This window comes from Ranitomeya imitator, chromosome 1 (genome assembly GCF_032444005.1).
Source record: "Ranitomeya imitator isolate aRanImi1 chromosome 1, aRanImi1.pri, whole genome shotgun sequence".
In the NCBI taxonomy this organism is placed as follows: domain Eukaryota; kingdom Metazoa; phylum Chordata; class Amphibia; order Anura; family Dendrobatidae; genus Ranitomeya; species Ranitomeya imitator.
In genome coordinates this window covers 929,717,089-929,736,959 of record NC_091282.1, presented here as the reverse complement: position 1 = coordinate 929,736,959, position 19,871 = coordinate 929,717,089, and the positions used below count along the sequence as shown (strand labels likewise).

General features: G+C 42.7%; 1 protein-coding gene across 2 annotated transcripts in view; it reads right to left on the bottom strand.

Annotated features, from left to right (window-relative positions):
* The window catches only part of PDLIM5 (PDZ and LIM domain 5), a 426,156-nt gene that overhangs the window by 154,263 nt on the left and 252,022 nt on the right, over nucleotides 1-19,871 (bottom strand). For both annotated transcript variants that reach the window (XM_069743580.1, XM_069743581.1), the window contains exon 6: nucleotides 8,104-8,276. In XM_069743580.1, coding sequence (XP_069599681.1) covers nucleotides 8,104-8,276 — 173 coding nt within the window. The remainder of the gene's footprint in view (nucleotides 1-8,103; nucleotides 8,277-19,871) is intronic.

The following is a 19,871-nucleotide window of genomic DNA, read 5'->3' as shown; positions in this document are numbered from 1 at the left end:
ACTGCGCTCTGTGGACGAGCTTTCACTTCTGGAGGAGGGGTGGCGAACGCCTACAGCCAACTGTTTCCTAGACTGTGGGCTAGGCAGAACTGTCCGACTATGGCTGTCCCCTGTGGACCCTGCATCCACCACATTAACCCAGTGTGCCGTGATGGACATGTAACGTCCCTGGCCATGCCTACTGGTCCATGCATCTGTTGTGAGGTGCACCCTTCTACTGACTGATTGCCTAAGTGCATGGACAATGCGGTCTTTGACATGCTGGTGGAGGGCTGGGATGGCTTTTCTCGCAAAGAAGTGTTGACTGGGTAGGTCATAGCGTGGTACTGCGTAGGCCATCAGGGCTTTGAAAGCTTCGCTTTCAACCAAACGGTAGAGCATCATCTCTAACGAGATTAGTCTAGCAATGTGGGCGTTCAAACCCTGTGTATGCGGATGATGGGATGAGTACTTTCTTTTCCTAACGAGAGTCTCTTGTAGGGTGAGCTGGACTGGAGAGCTGCATATGGTGGAACTAGAACTGGGGGTGGTGGACATGGCAGATTGAGAGAGGGTTGATGATGGTATTCTTGATGTTGGCCTACCTACAGTGTTTCCTACCAAGAAACTTGTGATTCCCTGACTGCTTTGGTCTTGCGACGATACATCCACATTTGCTGCTGGTGGTGTCCTAACCGGTGGGCTTACTGTGAGGGAAGCTATGTAGCATTGCTGACTACCTTCATTCTGAGCAGGTGCACCAACGGTACTGGACGTTAGATAGTTAGTCCAGGCTTGCAAGTGCATGCTGGTTAAATGTCTACGCATGCACGTTTGTTATGAATAGGTAATTCAGAACCACAATGGACCTTGAAGTTTAGAGCACACAAAGTGACCTGACAATAACCAAAAAACATAGGACGAGCTCTGAGACGTGGGAACTCTGCTGACCGCAATCCCTAAACCTATAACACCACACTAGAGGTAGCCGTGGATTGCGCCTAACGCTCCCTATGCAACTCGGCACAGCCTGAGAAACTAACTAGCCCTGAAGATAGAAAAATAAGCCTACCTTGCCTCAGAGAAATTCCCCAAAGGAAAAGGCAGCCCCCCACATATAATGACTGTGAGTAAGATGAAAATACAAACACAGAGATGAAATAGATTAAGCAAAGTGAGGCCCGACTTACTGAATAGACCGAGGATAGGAAAGATAGCTTTGCGGTCAGCACAAAAACCTACAAACAACCACGCAGAGGGGCAAAAAGACCCTCCGCACCGACTAACGGTACGGAGGTGCTCCCTCTGCGTCTCAGAGCTTCCAGCAAGCAAGAAAAACCAATATAGCAAGCTGGACAGAAAATATAGCAAACAAAAGTAACACAAGCAGAACTTAGCTTATGCTGAGCAGACAGGCCACAGGAACGATCCAGGAATAAGCAAGACCAATACTAGAACATTGACTGGAGGCCAGGATCAAAGCACTAGGTGGAGTTAAATAGAGCAACACCTAACGACTTAACCTCATCACCTGAGGAAGGAAACTCAGAAGCCGCAGTACCACTCACATCCACCAACGGAAGTCCATAGACAGAATCAGCCGAAGTACCACTCATGACCACAGGAGGGAGCTTGACCACAGAATTCACAACACACGTTATATTTAAACTTTGGAGATTCTTCCCTCTGCTAAAGGTCTTTGAGCACTTCTTACAGATAACTTTGCATTGATCATTCGGATCTTGGTTAAAAAATGCCCACACTGCACTCTTCCTACTATGTATTACCTTTTTAAGGCATTGCCCGCTGTGCTACTTTCACCGGATGGCCACGGTGTCCTAAATCTGCTTTTGGATTTGACAAACATTTTTGGCCAGATACGGGCCTGCCAGATGACAGCTGTTGCGATGTAGATGGCTGCTGCGGATCATCCTCCTCCGCTTCAGAGTTACTGGCAGCGGCACCCTCTTCTCCCAATGGCTGCCAATCTGGGTCAACAACTGGGTCATCTATCACCTCCTCTTCAATTTCATGTGCACCTTCCTCTGTGTCACCGTGTAAGGTGCTATAGCGTTCGTGACGGGGCACCATAGTCTCATCAGGGTCAGATTCTGGCTCAGTACACTGCGAGGGCAATGTAGTGATCTGAGTCAATGGAACAGCATAATAGGGAAGAAAAACATTAGACTTGAACAAAGAAGATCCAGGAAAACATACTCAGAAGGGAGGTAAGAACATTTCTAAAACAATCCACAGCGAGGAGATTGGAACAAAACAAAATCCTCTAAACTGCATGCTCGCAAACGCCAGAAGCCTGACAAACAAGATGGAAGAACTAGAAGCAGAAATATCTACAGGTAACTTTGACATAGTGGGAATAACCGAGACATGGTTAGATGAAAGCTATGACTGGGCAGTTAACTTACAGGGTTACAGTCTGTTTAGAAAGGATCGTAAAAATCGGAGAGGAGGAGGGGTTTGTCTCTATGTAAAGTCTTGTCTAAAGTCCACTTTAAGGGAGGATATTAGCGAGTCCATATGGGTCGAAATTCATGGAGGGAAAAATGGTAACAAAATTCTCATTGGGGTCTGTTACAAACCCCCAAATATAACAGAAACCATGGAAAGTCTACTTCTAAAGCAGATAGATGAAGCTGCAACCCATAATGAGGTCCTGGTTATGGGGGACTTTAACTACCCGGATATTAACTGGGAAACAGAAACCTGTGAAACCCATAAAGGCAACAGGTTTCTGCTAATAACCAAGAAAAATTATCTTTCACAATTGGTGCAGAATCCAACCAGAGGAGCAGCACTTTTAGACCTAATACTATCTAATAGACCTGACAGAATAACAAATCTGCAGGTGGTCGGGCATCTAGGAAATAGCGACCACAATATTGTACAGTTTCACCTGTCTTTCACTAGGGGGACTTGTCAGGGAGTCACAAAAACACTGAACTTTAGGAAGGCAAAGTTTGACCAGCTTAGAGATGCCCTTAATCTGGTAGACTGGGACAATATCCTCAGAAATAAGAATACAGATAATAAATGGGAAATGTTTAAGAACATCCTAAATAGGCAGTGTAAGCGGTTTATACCTTGTGGGAATAAAAGGACTAGAAATAGGAAAAACCCAATGTGGCTAAACAAAGTAGTAAGACAGGCAATTAACAGTAAAAGGAAAGCATTTGCACTACTAAAGCAGGATGGCACCATTGAAGCTCTAAAAAACTATAGGGAGAAAAATACTTTATCTAAAAAACTAATTAAAGCTGCCAAAAAGGAAACAGAGAAGCACATTGCTAAGGAGAGTAAAACTAATCCCAAACTGTTCTTCAACTATATCAATAGTAAAAGAATAAAAACTGAAAATGTAGGCCCCTTAACCCCTTCATGACCAGGGGATTTTTCGTTTTTCCGTGTTCGTTTTTCGCTCCCCTCCTTCCCAGAGCCATAACTTTTTTATTTTTCCGTCAATTTGGCCATGTGAGGGCTTATTTTTTGCGGGACGAGTTGTACTTTTGAACGACATCATTGGTTTTAGCATGTCGTGTACTAGAAAACGGGAAAAAAATTCCAAGTGCGGTGAAATTGCAAAAAAAGTGCAATCCCACATTGGTTTTTTGTTTGGCTTTTTTGCTAGGTTCACTAAATGCTAAAAATGACCTGCCATTATGATTCTCCAGGTCATTACGAGTTCATAGACACCAAACATGACTAGGTTATTTTTTATCTAAGTGGTGAAAAAAAATTCCAAACTTTGCTAAAAAAAAAAAAAAAAAAAAAAAAATTGCGCCATTTTCCGATACTCGTAGCGTCTCCATTTTTCGTGATCTGGGGTCGGTTGAGGGCTTATTTTTTGCGTGCCGAGATGACGTTTTTAATGATAGCATTTCGGTGCAGATACGTTCTTTTGATCGCCCGTTATTGCATTTTAATGCAATGTCGCGGCGACCAAAAAAACGTAATTCTGGCGTTTCGAGTTTTTTTCCCGCTACGCTGTTTAGCGATCAGGTTAATACTTTTTTTTATTTGATAGATCGGGCAATTCTGAGCGCGGCGATACCAAATATGCGTAGATTTGATATTTTTTTTATTGATTTATTTTGATTGGGGCGAAAGGGGGGTGATTTAAACTTTTATGTTTTTTTTATTTTTTTCACATTTTTTTAAACTTTTTTTTTTAACTTTTGCCATGCTTCAATAGCCTCCATGAGAGGCTAGAAGCAGGCACAAGCCGATCGGCTCTGCTACATAGCAGCGATCTGCTGATCGCTGCTATGTAGCAGAATTGCACGTGTGCTGTGAGCGCCGACCACAGGGTGGCGCTCACAGCGACGGGCAATCAGTAACCATAGAGGTCTCAAGGACCTCTATGGCTACAATGGAGACGCATCGCCGACCCCCGGACATGTGACGGGGGTCGGCGATGACGTCATTTCCGGCCGCCCGGCCGGAAGCGGTAGTTAAATGCCGCTGTCTGCGTTTGACAGCGGCATTTAACTAGTTAATAGGTGCGGGCAGATCGCGATTCTGCCCGCGCCTATTACGGGCACATGTCAGCTGTTCAAAACAGCTGACATGTCCCGGCTTTGGTGCGGGCTCACCGCGGAGCCCTGCATCAAAGCAGGGGAGCCGGCATCGGACGGTATAGTACGTCCGATGCCGGTAAGGGGTTAAAAAATAGTGAGGAAAGAATGGTTGTAGATGACGAGGAAAAAGCTAACATATTAAGCACCTTCTTCTCCACGGTATTCACGGTGGAAAATGAAATGCTAGGTGAAATCCCAAGAAACAATGAAAACCCTATATTAAGGGTCACCAATCTAACCCAAGAAGAGGTGTGAAACCGGCTAAATAAGATTAAAATAGATAAATCTCCGGGTCCGGATGGCATACACCCACGAGTACTAAGAGAACTAAGTAATGTAATAGATAAACCACTATTTCTTATTTTTAGGGACTCTATAGCGACAGGGTCTGTTCCGCAGGATTGGCGCATAGCAAATGTGGTGCCAATATTCAAAAAGGGCTCTAAAAGTGAACCTGGAAATTATAGGCCAGTAAGTCTAACCTCTATTGTTGGTAAAATATTTGAAGGGTTTCTGAGGGATGTTATTCTGGATTATCTCAATGAGAATAACTGTTTAACTCCATATCAGCATGGGTTTATGAGAAATCGCTCCTGTCAAACCAATCTAATCAGTTTTTATGAAGAGGTAAGCTATAGGCTGGACCACGGTGAGTCATTGGACGTGGTATATCTCGATTTTTCCAAAGCGTTTGATACCGTGCCGCACAAGAGGTTGGTACACAAAATGAGAATGCTTGGTCTGGGGGAAATTGTGTGTAAATGGGTTAGTAACTGGCTTAGTGATAGAAAGCAGAGGGTGGTTATAAATGGTATAGTCTCTAACTGGGTCGCTGTGACCAGTGGGGTACCGCAGGGGTCAGTATTGGGACCTGTTCTCTTCAACATATTCATTAATGATCTGGTAGAAGGTTTACACAGTAAAATATCGATATTTGCAGATGATACAAAACTATGTAAAGCAGTTAATACAAGAGAAGATAGTATTCTGCTACAGATGGATCTGGATAAGTTGGAAACTTGGGCTGAAAGGTGGCAGATGAGGTTTAACAATGATAAATGTAAGGTTATACACATGGGAAGAAGGAATCAATGTCACCATTACACACTGAATGGGAAACCACTGGGTAAATCTGACAGGGAGAAGGACTTGGGGATCCTAGTTAATGATAAACTTACCTGGAGCAGCCAGTGCCAGGCAGCAGCTGCCAAGGCAAACAGGATCATGGGGTGCATTAAAAGAGGTCTGGATACACATGATGAGAGCATTATACTGCCTCTGTACAAATCCCTAGTTAGACCGCACATGGAGTACTGTGTCCAGTTTTGGGCACCGGTGCTCAGGAAGGATATAATGGAACTAGAGAGAGTACAAAGGAGGGCAACAAAATTAATAAAGGGGATGGGAGAACTACAATACCCAGATAGATTAGCGAAATTAGGATTATTTAGTCTAGAAAAAAGACTACTGAGGGGCGATCTAATAACCATGTATAAGTATATAAGGGGACAATACAAATATCTCGCTGAGGATCTGTTTATACCAAGGAAGGTGACGGGCACAAGGGGGCATTCTTTGCGTCTGAAGGAGAGAAGGTTTTTCCACCAACATAGAAGAGGATTCTTTACTGTTAGGGCAGTGAGAATCTGGAATTGCTTGCCTGAGGAGGTGGTGATGGCGAACTCAGTCGAGGGGTTCAAGAGAGGCCTGGATGTCTTCCTGGAGCAGAACAATATTGTATCATACAATTATTAGGTTCTGTAGAAGGACGTAGATCTGGGTATTTATTATGATGGAATATAGGCTGAACTGGATGGACAAATGTCTTTTTTCGGCCTTACTAACTATGTTACTATGTATAATCCAGCTGTGGCTGTGCACTCCATGTCTGATTCATCTTGTAATGGGCTTTTAACAATTTCCCTCTCTAACCCAGGCACGGTATGTGTAAAGAACGCCATGGAGTAAACTGTAGTTTCGCCTGCCGCATCCTTCACTTTTGGTTTGGGTGAAGGACACAAGGATGCGACTGCTTTTAGATTTCGAACCTTCTGAAGAGGAGGCGAAAGAGCTAGAGGCTGAGTCAGCAAGGAAAGCCAAAACTTTTTTTTGCTGCTCCGGCTTTAAAAGCTGTTTTCCTACACCCAGATAAGGGAGCCTTTGAGACTTTGTGTAGCCAGACGATAACGCTGGCTCAACACCTCGAGCCTTTGGTGCTATTTTGCTTTTCCCACTACCACCAGATGCTCCACTACCACCATCAGTACCAGCTAGCAACGCCCGCCCACGGCCTCTTCCACCAGACTTCCTCATTTTTGGAAAAATCTACCCAAAAAAAACAACCGTTATATGGTACTGGGAAACAAGGTAGAAGGTGTATATAAACTTGTGGAGAATTTTAATCTCCTTTTTTTGGGGGGGTGGGGGGGAGACTGCAACAAAACTCAGGCCCAGTGTATTACACTACACAATGTAAGTGGCAGAACGTGGCTGGAAGATATATCAAAAAATACAAGGGCTGTAGTACAATTTCAATCTCCCTAGAATGATCTCAGGACAAGTATAGCAGCAATAAAAAGGACTGCTGCACCCCCAAAATCGCGGGTGAGGTAAACCCACCAGCATCAGGGGCTTATCTACAGCATTCTGTAATGCTGTACTGTAGATAAGCCCCCGATGTATCCTAAAAGATGAGAAAAAGACGTTAGATTATACTCACCCAGGGGCGTTCCCGCTGTTGGTGCGGGTCCGGCGCCTCCCATCTTCATCAGATGACGTCCTCTTCTGGTCTTCACGCCGCAGCTCCGGCGCAGGCGTACTTTGTCTGCCCTGTTGAGGGCAGAGCAAAGTACTGCAGTGTGCAGGCGCCAGGAAAGGTCAGAGAGGCCTAGCACCTGCACACTGCAGTACTATATAGTGCCCTCAACAGGGCAGACAAACCCGGAGCCGCAGCCTGAAGACCAGAAGAGGACGTCATCTGATGAAGATAGGAGGCACCGGACTGTGACACCCATCGGTCTGGACTGGGACCGCCCCTGGATGAGTATAATATAACCTCTTTTTCCAGAATGCTGTAGATAAGCCCCTGATGCCGGTGGGCGTACCTCACCCGCGATTTTGGGGGTGACAGGTTCCCTTTAATCATAGAAACCCATGTCAAGATCCTACCGCGCACAGTTTTTGTGTTGATATTACTATCAGAAGGTTTGGATCTTTGGAAGTATTGAGTCAGCAAAGGGTTGTGACTTTCGCACCCAATGACCATACTCTAACTCTGTGGTCTTACATCTTACATAAGATTTGTGAAATGAAAAATTACATTTTCTACAGGTATCAATGGGTTATACATGTAATATAGAGAGATGTGGATGTTCTCCTCTCTGGAGAATTGAGGAGATCCTGAATAAAGAAAACCTTTTACAACACCAAATTTAAAATAATCTAGACTGCTAAGAAAAGAAACCCTAGAACACAGCCACAAATACGTTTCCGCCATCTGCACAGCCATTACAAACGCTAAAAAACTTACGATTTTCTGTTCCAGTCATCTGAGCAAGGATACGGAAGGAACGTGACTGGGTGGTACCGGTACGTGGGTGCCAGTCTTCTGTGTTGTCCACAAGACGCTTCTTACTGGCATCACTGAAAATTGGCGCATGATGGAAGTCTGTCTCAACATCCATAATGTGTTGGCGAGGAGGGCTAAGTAAGGAACAGAAATTATTATTTTTTTTCCTTGAGCTTTTGCTTTTTATGACAGAGTTTAAACTGATCAAACCCAAAATAACCAAGTAGTTTTACCAGTAAACATTCCCCACATAATGCAGTCAAAGGCTAACAATGCGAGCAATGCAGATTGTACCCTTAGGCTACATTCACCCATGCATGTGACATCCGCTTGCTGTCCATTTTTTTTTTTTTCCCCTCGGACAACACACTCATCTATATACAGTATGGGTCTATGAAAAAATGATCTCTGAGACTAAGAACATGTCCTATTCTAATCTAGATGTGTGGATTAGAATCGGCTAGTTAAATCTATGGGGATCTGTGAAAGCATGGTAGGCTTCCGATTTGCTTCTATTTTCCATCAGTGTTATGGATCTTTTTAGCAATACACCCAAAACAAAAGATATGATCTTTCTGGGATTTTTGCAACAAACATTTCTTCAGTGAAAAAAAAAACAAGAAAAAAATGGATGGGAAAAACGTATGCAAACACGGCTGTCACACAAGGGCAATATGGATGATACATGAGAAACAAAAAGGTCCTTTCTCATGGATGTCAAAATGCCCTCTGATGTATGAATGTAGCCTAGGTCCAGCAGTGAACTTGAGACTATAACGTACAACACTATGGCCACCAGATGGTGCTGTTCCCCATTTTTGGGTAGTACTGTGATGTACAAACTTCTAATAGAACATAATATAAGAGGAGATTTGCAGAACTATTTACATTACAGGGGTTCCCTGGGAATAGAAAGAACTTCCTCTTTTTTTTTTAAGAGGAAGTCTCATAAAAAATAAATTCTTAATTACCTTTAACCCCTTAATGACCGCCAATACGTCTTTTAACTGACCTGAGATATAAGAGAATAGCCTCCCCATACAGGTGACAATCCAGCAGCTGTCGGCTGGACCCTACAGCTGACAACTTGCTGCATCAGCCATGGTCAGTGTTGTCACCGTCCAAATCTGTTTAACTCCATAGATGCTGCTGTCAATAGTGACTACATCATATAAATGGTTAACAGAGTGTGGGGGCTTCTTTTTTATCCCAACTGGTGCCCTCAGATCATGATTGTGTGGTCCTGATGTTTGCCATGGCAATTCATGAGCAAATAGCGGCCTTAGAGTCTGCCGACTACAGTGACCTGTTCAGAAGTTAGAGGCATTTAGGTGGTAAAAATACATTTTCATTTCTGTCATGCCACTTTGCATTAATTTCTGAAAATCACCTGAAGGGTTAATAAACTACCTGACTGCAGTTGTCAATATGTCAGGGGTGCGGTTTATAAAATGGTATCACTTTTGGGGGTTTCCCAATATATGAGACCCCTAAAGGCACTTCAAAACATGGATAATTTTTGTAAATTTTGGTTGAAAAAATGAAAAATTACTGCTACACTTTTAAACCTCCTAAAATGCTAACAAAATAAAATAACATTTTACAAATGGTGCTGATGTAAAGCAGACATGTGGGAAATGTTGTTTATTATTGTTTTGCTGTGGTATGACCATCTGGATTAAAGGGATAATCATTCAAAGTTTGAAAATTGTTAATTTTTTTAAACATTTTTTTCAAATTTCTGATATTTTTTTATAAATGAACGCAAAACATATCGATCTAAATTTACCATTACCATAAAGTATAATGTGTCACGAAAAAACAATCTCAGAATCACCTGGAATTTGTTGAAGCGTTGCAGAGTTATTACCACATAAAGTGACACTGGTCAGATTTCAAACATTTGGCTCCGTCACTAAGGGGTTAAAATAGCAAATCACATTTTTTTTTCTAGGGAGGTAATCACTATAGAATTACAATGGCTGCGGTTTTTAACACTGACAGAAACTGCTCAAATAATGTTAATAGTACACGTGCCTGTGAGCATGAGCTCCATCCCATTCCTCCACACGTAGAAGATGTGCTCCTAGTGGATAATCTGATCTTACCTCAACACCCCGGGCATCTCCAGTATTAGACCAGATACACAGGTGCAAATCACAAAATTAGATCACTCTGCTGGTAATGACTCTGTATAACATGAGTTTCACTTTTTGTATTGAAGAACTGAAGCTAATTAACTTTTTGATGTTCTCCTAATTTTGTGAGAGGCACGTGTACATGTGGACAGCAGTGTGAGCAGCTTCTTTATGCCTCAGCATGACTGGTATCTCCAGTATTATAGCAGACACCCAGGGTGGATCAGTTGGTTTTTTTACATCAACATCCCTGGCATTTCTATTCTTTGTTTAAGATAAACATGATGAAATGTAGCATGATCAACCTCTGAGGCTGCTTTTACACGTCAGTTTTTTGCCGTCAGCCTCAATCCGGCGAATGATGCTGCCGGATCCATCTTTTCTCATAGACTTGTATTAGCGACGTATTGCCTCACGTTTCGTCCGTCGTTCGCTGGATCCACCTACAATTGTCGGCCCAGCGGCTGGAGACAACGCACAGAGGAATGTTTTTTGTGTCCATCGAAAAAACGTACAGCGACTGATCTGGCGTTTGCTAAAATGGAAGCCTATGGCGCTGGATTCGTCTAATGACTGCCTCTCTCTTTCTCTTTTTTTTTTTTTTTTAATTTGACGGATTAAGTTTGACGGCAAAAAACTGATGTGTGAAAGCAGCCTAATCAGCAGACCTGAACCCCTAATATCTCCTGTATTAAATAAGACAGACAGGATGGACAGCAGTGTGAGCAGCCTCTTCTTCCCTGCACCACCCTGGCACCTCCAGTATTAAAAGAAGCTGCTCTCACTCCATTGCACTGTGGCTTTCTGATGTAATCCTGGAGACACAAGGGGTGCGAAGGTAAGAAGCCCCCTACTGCTGTCCACCTGGTCTTCCTGAAAGCTGAGCATCTGCGGCAGCAGAGCTTCCTACTGCACGTACTCGTCCTATTAACATTCTAGGACAGCTTTCGGTCAGTGTAAAAGGATGGAGCCATTGTTATGTAATACTGATCACAAAACCTAGTGTCATTTGCTTATTTAAGGTATTTAGCAATTTATTTATAATGATATTTTATTTAGGTTTATTTTTCTTTTCCCGGAAAAACCCTTTTACTGACCCCATCTTAACTTTTTAGGGTACACGCCCACGATCAGGAAATAGCAGCGCTTTGGACACCGCGTATTTTCGCCACTTCCAATAACACAGTTAAATCTGCATGTGTTCATTGAACAATGGATTTACACATCAAATACATTTTATTGTACAAATTGACATGCTGCGGCTCGTAAACCTGCGCTGCGAGTGAGTTTACGCAGCATCAGATAGAAGAACAGCGGGCGCTTGAAACGCTGAGGTTCCAGATCGTGTGAACATACCCTTATTGGATATCTGCAGCTAACATCTCACTACTGAACCATAATGAAGAGGAATCATTTAGGGTTTTCATACCGTTTAGGTGGAATATTCCTTAATTCAGATGAGGGTGAAAAGGAAGAAAGAATAAAGAAAAAGAAATAGAAGTCAGAAAATGCAGAACCTTAACGTGGATCTGTCATCAGATTTCACAACATAAACTGCATACATTAGACATGACGAGGCTAGTGTACTTACTTTGGAAAGGAGTGCCAGAAAAGCTATATACGGTAATCCTTTTTGAAAATCTCCTTGTCCAATAACTTATTTTAAGATTAGTATTATACAGCCATTCTGACAAGAATTTTCAAAATAATTACACCAGCCTCATCAGGTCTAGGATCTATTTACTAATATATGCCGCCTATATTGTGAAATCTGAAGACCGTTCCACTTTAAGCATGCCAGATATATACAGTGGGGCAAAAAAGTATTTAGTCAGTCAGCAATAGTGCAAGTTCCACCACTTAAAAAGATGAGAGGCGTCTGTAATTTACATCATTGGTAGACCTCAACTATGGGAGACAAACTGAGAAAAAAAAATCCAGAAAATCACATTGTCTGTTTTTTTTATCATTTTATTTGCATATTATGGTGGAAAATAAGTATTTGGTCAGAAACAAACAATCAAGATTTCTGGCTCTCACAGACCTGTAACTTCTTCTTTAAGAGTCTCCTCTTTCCTCCACTCATTACCTGTAGTAATGGCACCTGTTTAAACTTGTTATCAGTATAAAAAGACACCTGTGCACACCCTCAAACAGTCTGACTCCAAACTCCACTATGGTGAAGACCAAAGAGCTGTCAAAGGACACCAGAAACAAAATTGTAGCCCTGCACCAGGCTGGGAAGACTGAATCTGCAATAGCCAACCAGCCTGGAGTGAAGAAATCAACAGTGGGAGCAATAATTAGAAAATGGAAGACATACAAGACCACTGATAATCTCCCTCGATCTGGGGCTCCACGCAAAATCCCACCCCGTGGGGTCAGAATGATCACAAGAACGGTGAGCAAAAATCCCAGAACCACGCGGGGGGACCTAGTGAATGAACTGCAGAGAGCTGGGACCAATGTAACAAGGCCTACCATAAGTAACACACTACGCCACCATGGACTCAGATCGTGCAGTGCCAGATGTGTCCCATTGCTTAAGCCAGTACATGTCCGGGCCCGTCTGAAGTTTGCTAGAGAGCATTTGGATGATCCAGAGGAGTTTTGGGAGAATGTCCTATGGTCTGATGAAACCAAACTGGAACTGTTTGGTAGAAACACAACTTGTCGTGTTTGGAGGAAAAAGAATACTGAGTTGCATCCATCAAACACCATACCTACTGTAAAGCATGGTGGTGGAAACATCATGCTTTGGGGCTGTTTCTCTGCAAAGGGGCCAGGACGACTGATCCGGGTACATGAAAGAATGAATGGGGCCATGTATCGTGAGATTTTGAGTGCAAACCTTCTTCCATCAGCAAGGGCATTGAAGATGAAACGTTGCTGGGTCTTTCAACATGACAATGATCCAAAGCACACTGCCAGGGCAACGAAGGAGTGGCTTTGTAAGAAGCATTTCAAGGTCCTGGAGTGGCCTAGCCAGTCTCCAGATCTCAACCCTATAGAAAACCTTTGGAGGGAGTTGAAAGTCCGTGTTGCCAAGTGAAAAGCCAAAAACATCACTGCTCTAGAGGAGATCTGCATGGAGGAATGGGCCAACATACCAACAACAGTGTGTGGCAACCTTGTGAAGACTTAGAGAAAACGTTTGACCTCTGTCATTGCCAACAAAGGATATATTACAAAGTATTGAGATGAAATTTTGTTTCTGACCAAATACTTATTTTCCACCATATTATGCAAATAAAATGTTAAAAAAACAGACAATGTGATTTTCTGGATTTTTTTTTCTCAGTTTGTCTCCCATAGTTGAGGTCTACCTATGATGTAAATTACAGACGCCTCTCATCTTTTTAAGTGGTGGAACTTGCACTATTGCTGACTGACTAAATACTTTTTTGCCCCACTGTACATCTATATGAAAAGCTCCAGAAATCAATAACTGGTTAGCAGAGAGAGTCAATATATATACCGTATATATCATCCAGTAATATGATGAGTATAAGGGACTGAGAAAGAGCAAGAGAAAAGGAGTCAGAAAGAGAAAGCTTTAGCTCCATCATTTCTTAGCTCGTCAGCTAAGGTAAATGTAGGGGCGATGGCATCATTTCCAGGGGCTGTAAGGAATGCGGATTCATTCAGATTACTGTCATTTCATGGAGCTCCGCATTTGGATATATGGGTATACAGCTGACAAAGATTCTTTACAAATATGTGAAGGATCTTTATTAACTTTTTTAGTTGCAGTTTTCAAATTTATTTTCCTTTGCTTTCTGTTTTCTCTTGGTGTTACCAGGTAACTGTCATTAAGTTGCTGTTTGCAGATCAGTTGTTCCGTTTATGGACCTCATTTTAGGACCGAGTACTTATTAGGCCAGTATTTTGAGTCAGTGTTTGAAAGACAAAACCACGAGTGGACCGTACAGAGAAAAGCTACAAATGAAAGATTGACACCTGTGCTGTGTTTTGGAGACACTCCTGGCTTTGGCATACAAATACTGGTCAAAAAATACTGACGTGTGAATGAGGCCTTACGTGTAACATTCCACAGCCCAGCCCATTACTATTAAAGGGAAACTTATCACGATTTAGTATGTTAAAAGCTTTAAAATAGTATGCTCATACAAACGCAGAGAGGCTGTTACAGAGCCAAAACCCTACCCAAGTCCTGCTCTGTTGTACGAAAAGGATATTGCACCAAAACATCTAACCAGAATTAATCAAGAACCAGGATGCAAAATTTCATCTATTAAACCAGTATAAACGGGACATTATGACCATACCTTCATTTTAACATACTAAATCATGATGGCAGGTTCCCTTTAAACACTTACAGCAACTTAACACATCAACATGTTCGGCAGTATTTGCATGCTGCAATTATATATGGGCTTCTGCTGCCATTTTAAGCTGAAATCATAAAACTCACTCTACGAAGGTGTGAAGATGGCCTATTTTGGTGCTTTTGCAAAGTCATATTTATTTTTAACTGTGTTTAATACACATATTTTTAGTAGAGAGGATGCTTAGGTGTCAGTGAACATCAGGTAATGAGCCAAGATGTCCAATTATATCCAAGAAATGGAACACCGATGATAGATTTTTACATTTGCTGCCAAGGTGGAGCGTTGCCTAATATTTATTTTATATTAAGCCAGTAGATGGCATAATACACAATGTTTTATTATACAAACGATTTACCCAAGCAGCTCATGTTTTTCTCTTATTTACAAATTCCGTTAGCATGTGTACCGGGTCAAAGAATAGATGGGGACAAGAACTATGGTAAGGAAAAGACAAAGAAATATCTCTCAGTCACTACTACTTCAAAGTGTAACCAGATCGCTAGTGTGCCCCTTGTTTATTATACATAAAATATCATAGCGCTTATTGGCAGTAAAAAAACAATTAAAATATTCTAAAATATAAATGTGATCCTATGATTAAGGAGTGCTTTAGCCAATACCCCGCAGGTGGACTGCCCGGAGAGAACCCCAGTGCTTTTTTAAGCAGGCGAGTGTAATTATATAAGGGATTCAATGGAAGGTAACTCAAGCCGCCTGGAAGCCGACAGCAGCATCCATGAAGCTAAGTAACCTGCTCCATTATTACCGCACAGGGATCCATAGACAGCTTTTACTTTTTGCAAGTATCTGCATTACAGGTACCGAACTGAGACTATATACTCCATTGAATCCCTTATATAATTACACTCGCCTGCTTAAAAAAAGCACTGGGGTTCTCTTCGGGCAGCCCACCTGCGGAGTATTAGCTAAAGCACTCCTTAATCATGAAAACCTTGTGCCAACGAAGAAGAGGCCCTTTATCTAATTTCCAAACACGCAGTCAGGAGGCCTTATAAGGTCAAGAGGCCTCGACTTGTTCATGGGTTTTTCATAGAGAGTAGCGGATCAATTTGTTGAGGATCAACTGAAAGTCAAATTTGCTGAAATGTTCTAGTCCTCACAAATTAAAAAAAATAGAAATTTAATTTGAGAGGACCGCACAAAAACTTAAAGCTATGGCGCCATTTTACACACTGCAGTAGGATGCAGCAGACAGAGAGTGGGTTAATGACATCATGCGCAGCTGCGACAGCTTTCCCCATAATGCCTTGCAGCAATTAAAGGAAATCTGTCACCTACTTCTTCGTATATAAGCTTTGTCCAGCGCCATCAGAGGCTTATCTACAGCATTCTGTAATGCTGTAGATAAGCCCTCGATGTATCCTGAAAGATGAGAAAAAGAGGTTAGATTATACTCACCTGGGGACGGTGCGATCTGTTGGGCTTCGTGGTCTGGGGCCTCCCATCTTCATATGATGTGGTCATCCTCCTTGCTTCTGTCACGGCTCCGGCGCAGGCGTACTTTGTCTGCCCTATTGAGGGCAGAGCAAAGTAATGCAGTGCGCAGGAGTCGGGAAAGGTCAGAGAGGCCCGGCGCCTGCGCACTGCAGGAACAGGGCAAATCAGTACGCCTTTGCAGGAGCCGCAACAGAAGCAAGGAAGAGGACGTCATCCTATGAAGAGGACCCGGACCGCCTCTGGGTGAGTAGAATCTAAAGGTACCATCACACTAAGCGACGCTGCAGCGATACCGTCACACAGACCGCTCTCCAGCGACCAACGATCCCAAAGTCCCCGGGTAACCAGGGTAAACATCGGGTTACTAAGCGCAGGGCCGCGCTTAGTAACCCGATGTTTACCCTGGTTACCATCGTTAAAGTAAAAAAAACAACCACTACATACTTACCTACCGCTGTCTGTCCCCGGTGCTCAGCTTCTCTGCACTCCTCCTGTACTGACTGTGAGCACAGCGGCTGGAATACAGAGCGGTGACGTCACCTCTCTGCTTTCCGGCTGCCCGGCGCTCACAGCCAGAGCAGAGAAGCAGAGCGCCGGGGACAGACAGCGGTAGGTAAGTATGTAGTGGTTGTTTTTTTTACTTTAACGATGGTAACCAGGGTAAACATCGGGTTACTAAGCGCGGCCCTGCGCTTAGTAACCCGATGTTTACCCTGGTTACCAGCGAAGACATCACTGAATCGGCGTCACACACGCCGATTCAGCGATGTCAGCGGGAGAGCCAGCGACGAAATAAAGTCCTGGCCTTTCTGCCCCGACCAACGATATCACAGCAGTGGCCTGATCGCTGCTGCGTGTCACACTGGACGATATCGCTAGCCAGGACGCTGCAACATCACGGATCGCTAGCGATATCGTCCAGTGTGACGGTACCTTAACTTGTTTTTCTTATCTTTCAGGTTACATCAAGGGCTTATCTACAGCATTACAGAATGCTGTAGATAAGCCCACAATGGCGGTGGCCACAGCTTGTATGCGAAAAATGAGGTGACAGATTCCCTTTAAACAACATGGCCAAACACTGCCATTTCAAGATTTTACAGGCTAAGGATAGGAGATCAGAGTGCATAGCTAATTACACTTAAGCATAGAAAAAGGCCTATATCTGATTGTGATGTACTACCAAAGTGCTAACGTACATTCTATAACCAATTATGGACTGAAACGACTACTCCTATTTTCAATGATTCAAGTGATAGGGAGGAGCTGTACCTGCATAGTCTGTATGATGGTGAAGTGATTGATTTGGGATATACTGCAACAACAGCATTATTTTATTCTTCACACACTGGAAAGAAGTAGGGCAGTTTAAAACCTGTCTATTTTGCTACTACAGAAAAATCCTGAAACCAAGGCTTGTTTGTCACAAAGTGTACCTTCTGGCTCGTGACAACATTTATTTAAAGAAATCTCCAAGTTGCAACAGTCTGCCTCAAACTTTTTATTTTTTTTATTTTGCACATCTCCTAACATTCGTTTTTTTTTTTTGAATGAGGAGAGAGGAAGAGAGGAGAGGAGAGAGAGGGAGAGGGAGAGAGACAGAGACTAGAACGGGATGTGCATGATTTGTATGGAGAATGCATGAAAATGGGATTCGGAGGCCGGATTCATCATTTCACATGTCCGTTTCATCAGTTTATTGCTGGAACTGTGGCGTTTTTTCTCCGGCCACTGGAAAAAGTATTTTAGACAGATCCGGCAAAAAACGGATGAAACCCATGGTCATCAGGCACAATCAGGCGCTAATACAACTCTATGAGAAAAAAAAAACAGATCCAGCAGGGAAAAAACGGATCCGTTTTTTTTTTTTCAAAAAACTTGCCGGATTGTGCCCGACGGCAAAAACCTGATGTGTGAAAGTAGCCTTAGAAAATACCCCATTTACATCCTGGCACACATCAACTAGGAACTACATCTCTGCGTCAGCACATGAAACAACATCATCTGCTTCATCATCATCATCTGGTTCATGCAGCTTTACATGAACACCCGAGCCTTACACTATGGCCGGTCCGAATAACTAATGCAATTGTTACCATCCACCTCTCGTGTCTCCCCTTTTCCTCAGTTTGTAAGCTTGCGAGCAGGGCCCTCATTCCTCTTGGAATCTATTTTGAACTGTGATTTCTGTTATGCTGTAATGTCTATTGTCTGTACAAGTCCCCTCTATAATTTGTAAAGCGCTGCGGAATATGTTGGCGCTATATAAATAAAATTATTATTATTATGACCATCACCTGCTTTCTAATATTTACTGAATTAAATTTTTTTATGGCTGCATCTGGAGTGACAAACTGGTAGTACCCTATGAAGGATTGGGCCCCAGGGCCGTGCACAAGGAGAAAAGGGTTATTTTTTTTTTGGAATTCCATGAAAGCAATTTTCTTTGTTTAACAAAACTCTCAATCTTTGTGTAAATTGTTAATATTTGTTGGGGTCTCGTGATTTTGCGAATTACTAGGATAATGTGTGTTCTGTACTTGAAACATTTGCAAAGTGGACGGGTGCCGACCAAGTCTAACCGGAAGACTACTCTCCGCTCGCTGCAGTGTCAACACTCGCTGGCACAGACCAGCACTACAGCAACAACAAATAACCAAAATTGCATCAGCAGTGAGAACACTATGTAGAACATGATGGATCAGATTGAATGCTGGTGTGCAACAGATTGCTGCAATAGCAGATAAAAAGAATTGTAAAGCCTGAACTGGCAGGTTCAGTCATACCGGCTCTGTGTCTTTTTTCCAATTGTTGGTCCAATCTACTGAGCAAGAAGTGGGACAGCTTTTCATCGGTGTACTGTCATGACCAGCCTCCATTGGCTGTGAGAGAGCGGAATATGGACAGTAAATGGCTTTGGCACACCCAAGTGGATCATGTTCTTCTCCAAAAGCATGGAAAACCTTACATTTGTCAAAATGAATCAAGTATGGATTAATGCCAACTTTCATTCATCTACAGCTAATGCCAATGATTATATTGGCCATACAATTGGCCTGCCCCACTGTCTGTCTTCTATACAGTACTGATTCTGCAAGTGGCCCACACTTAGCCAGTTATGTACTCTATCAGGTCATCTATACTGCGGTATTGCTGCTGCCAGAGCTGCCCTTGTTCACCATACAGTGGCAAGATTACATAGTGCCTGGCCGTCCTTTTTTTCAAATGTGCAACTTCTACCCGTGCCACTGCACAGCCAAGCCACTGACCTCTCCTGACTCCTCAGTGTTTTATAGCTATACTGTACAACAGCTGGGGAGCTTACACAGACATGAAAGAGTTCCAAAACAGGGATATTTTTCTTTTCACAGATAATAGTTGCAAACTATTGTTTCTGTGCTTTGAAAAGGGCTAGCGTGTCCTATATAAAGGATAATTTTTGGCATTGCTTCATAAAAAGCCATTGCAATTGTTAAATTATTTTGACAATATTAAACCTATTGCAGATCCAAAAAAGGAAACATTTTTTACGACAAGTTGAAAAACCATTACCCTTTCACTTTTAAAGTAGACAACTGCTTCCAGCTCCCTAAATAAAATGGATAATTTAATTGTACCGCTTGTGCAAAGCTATTGCTTTCTCATTTACCAAACAACAAAGGTCTCGATGCTCCCCCACCTCGTATGAAAAAAAGGCTCCTTCCATTTGCACGGCTTGTGTATAAACACCAGTAAGGTAGGCATCTCTGCCCAGAAAGGGATAATGTTTAGACCATTTTTA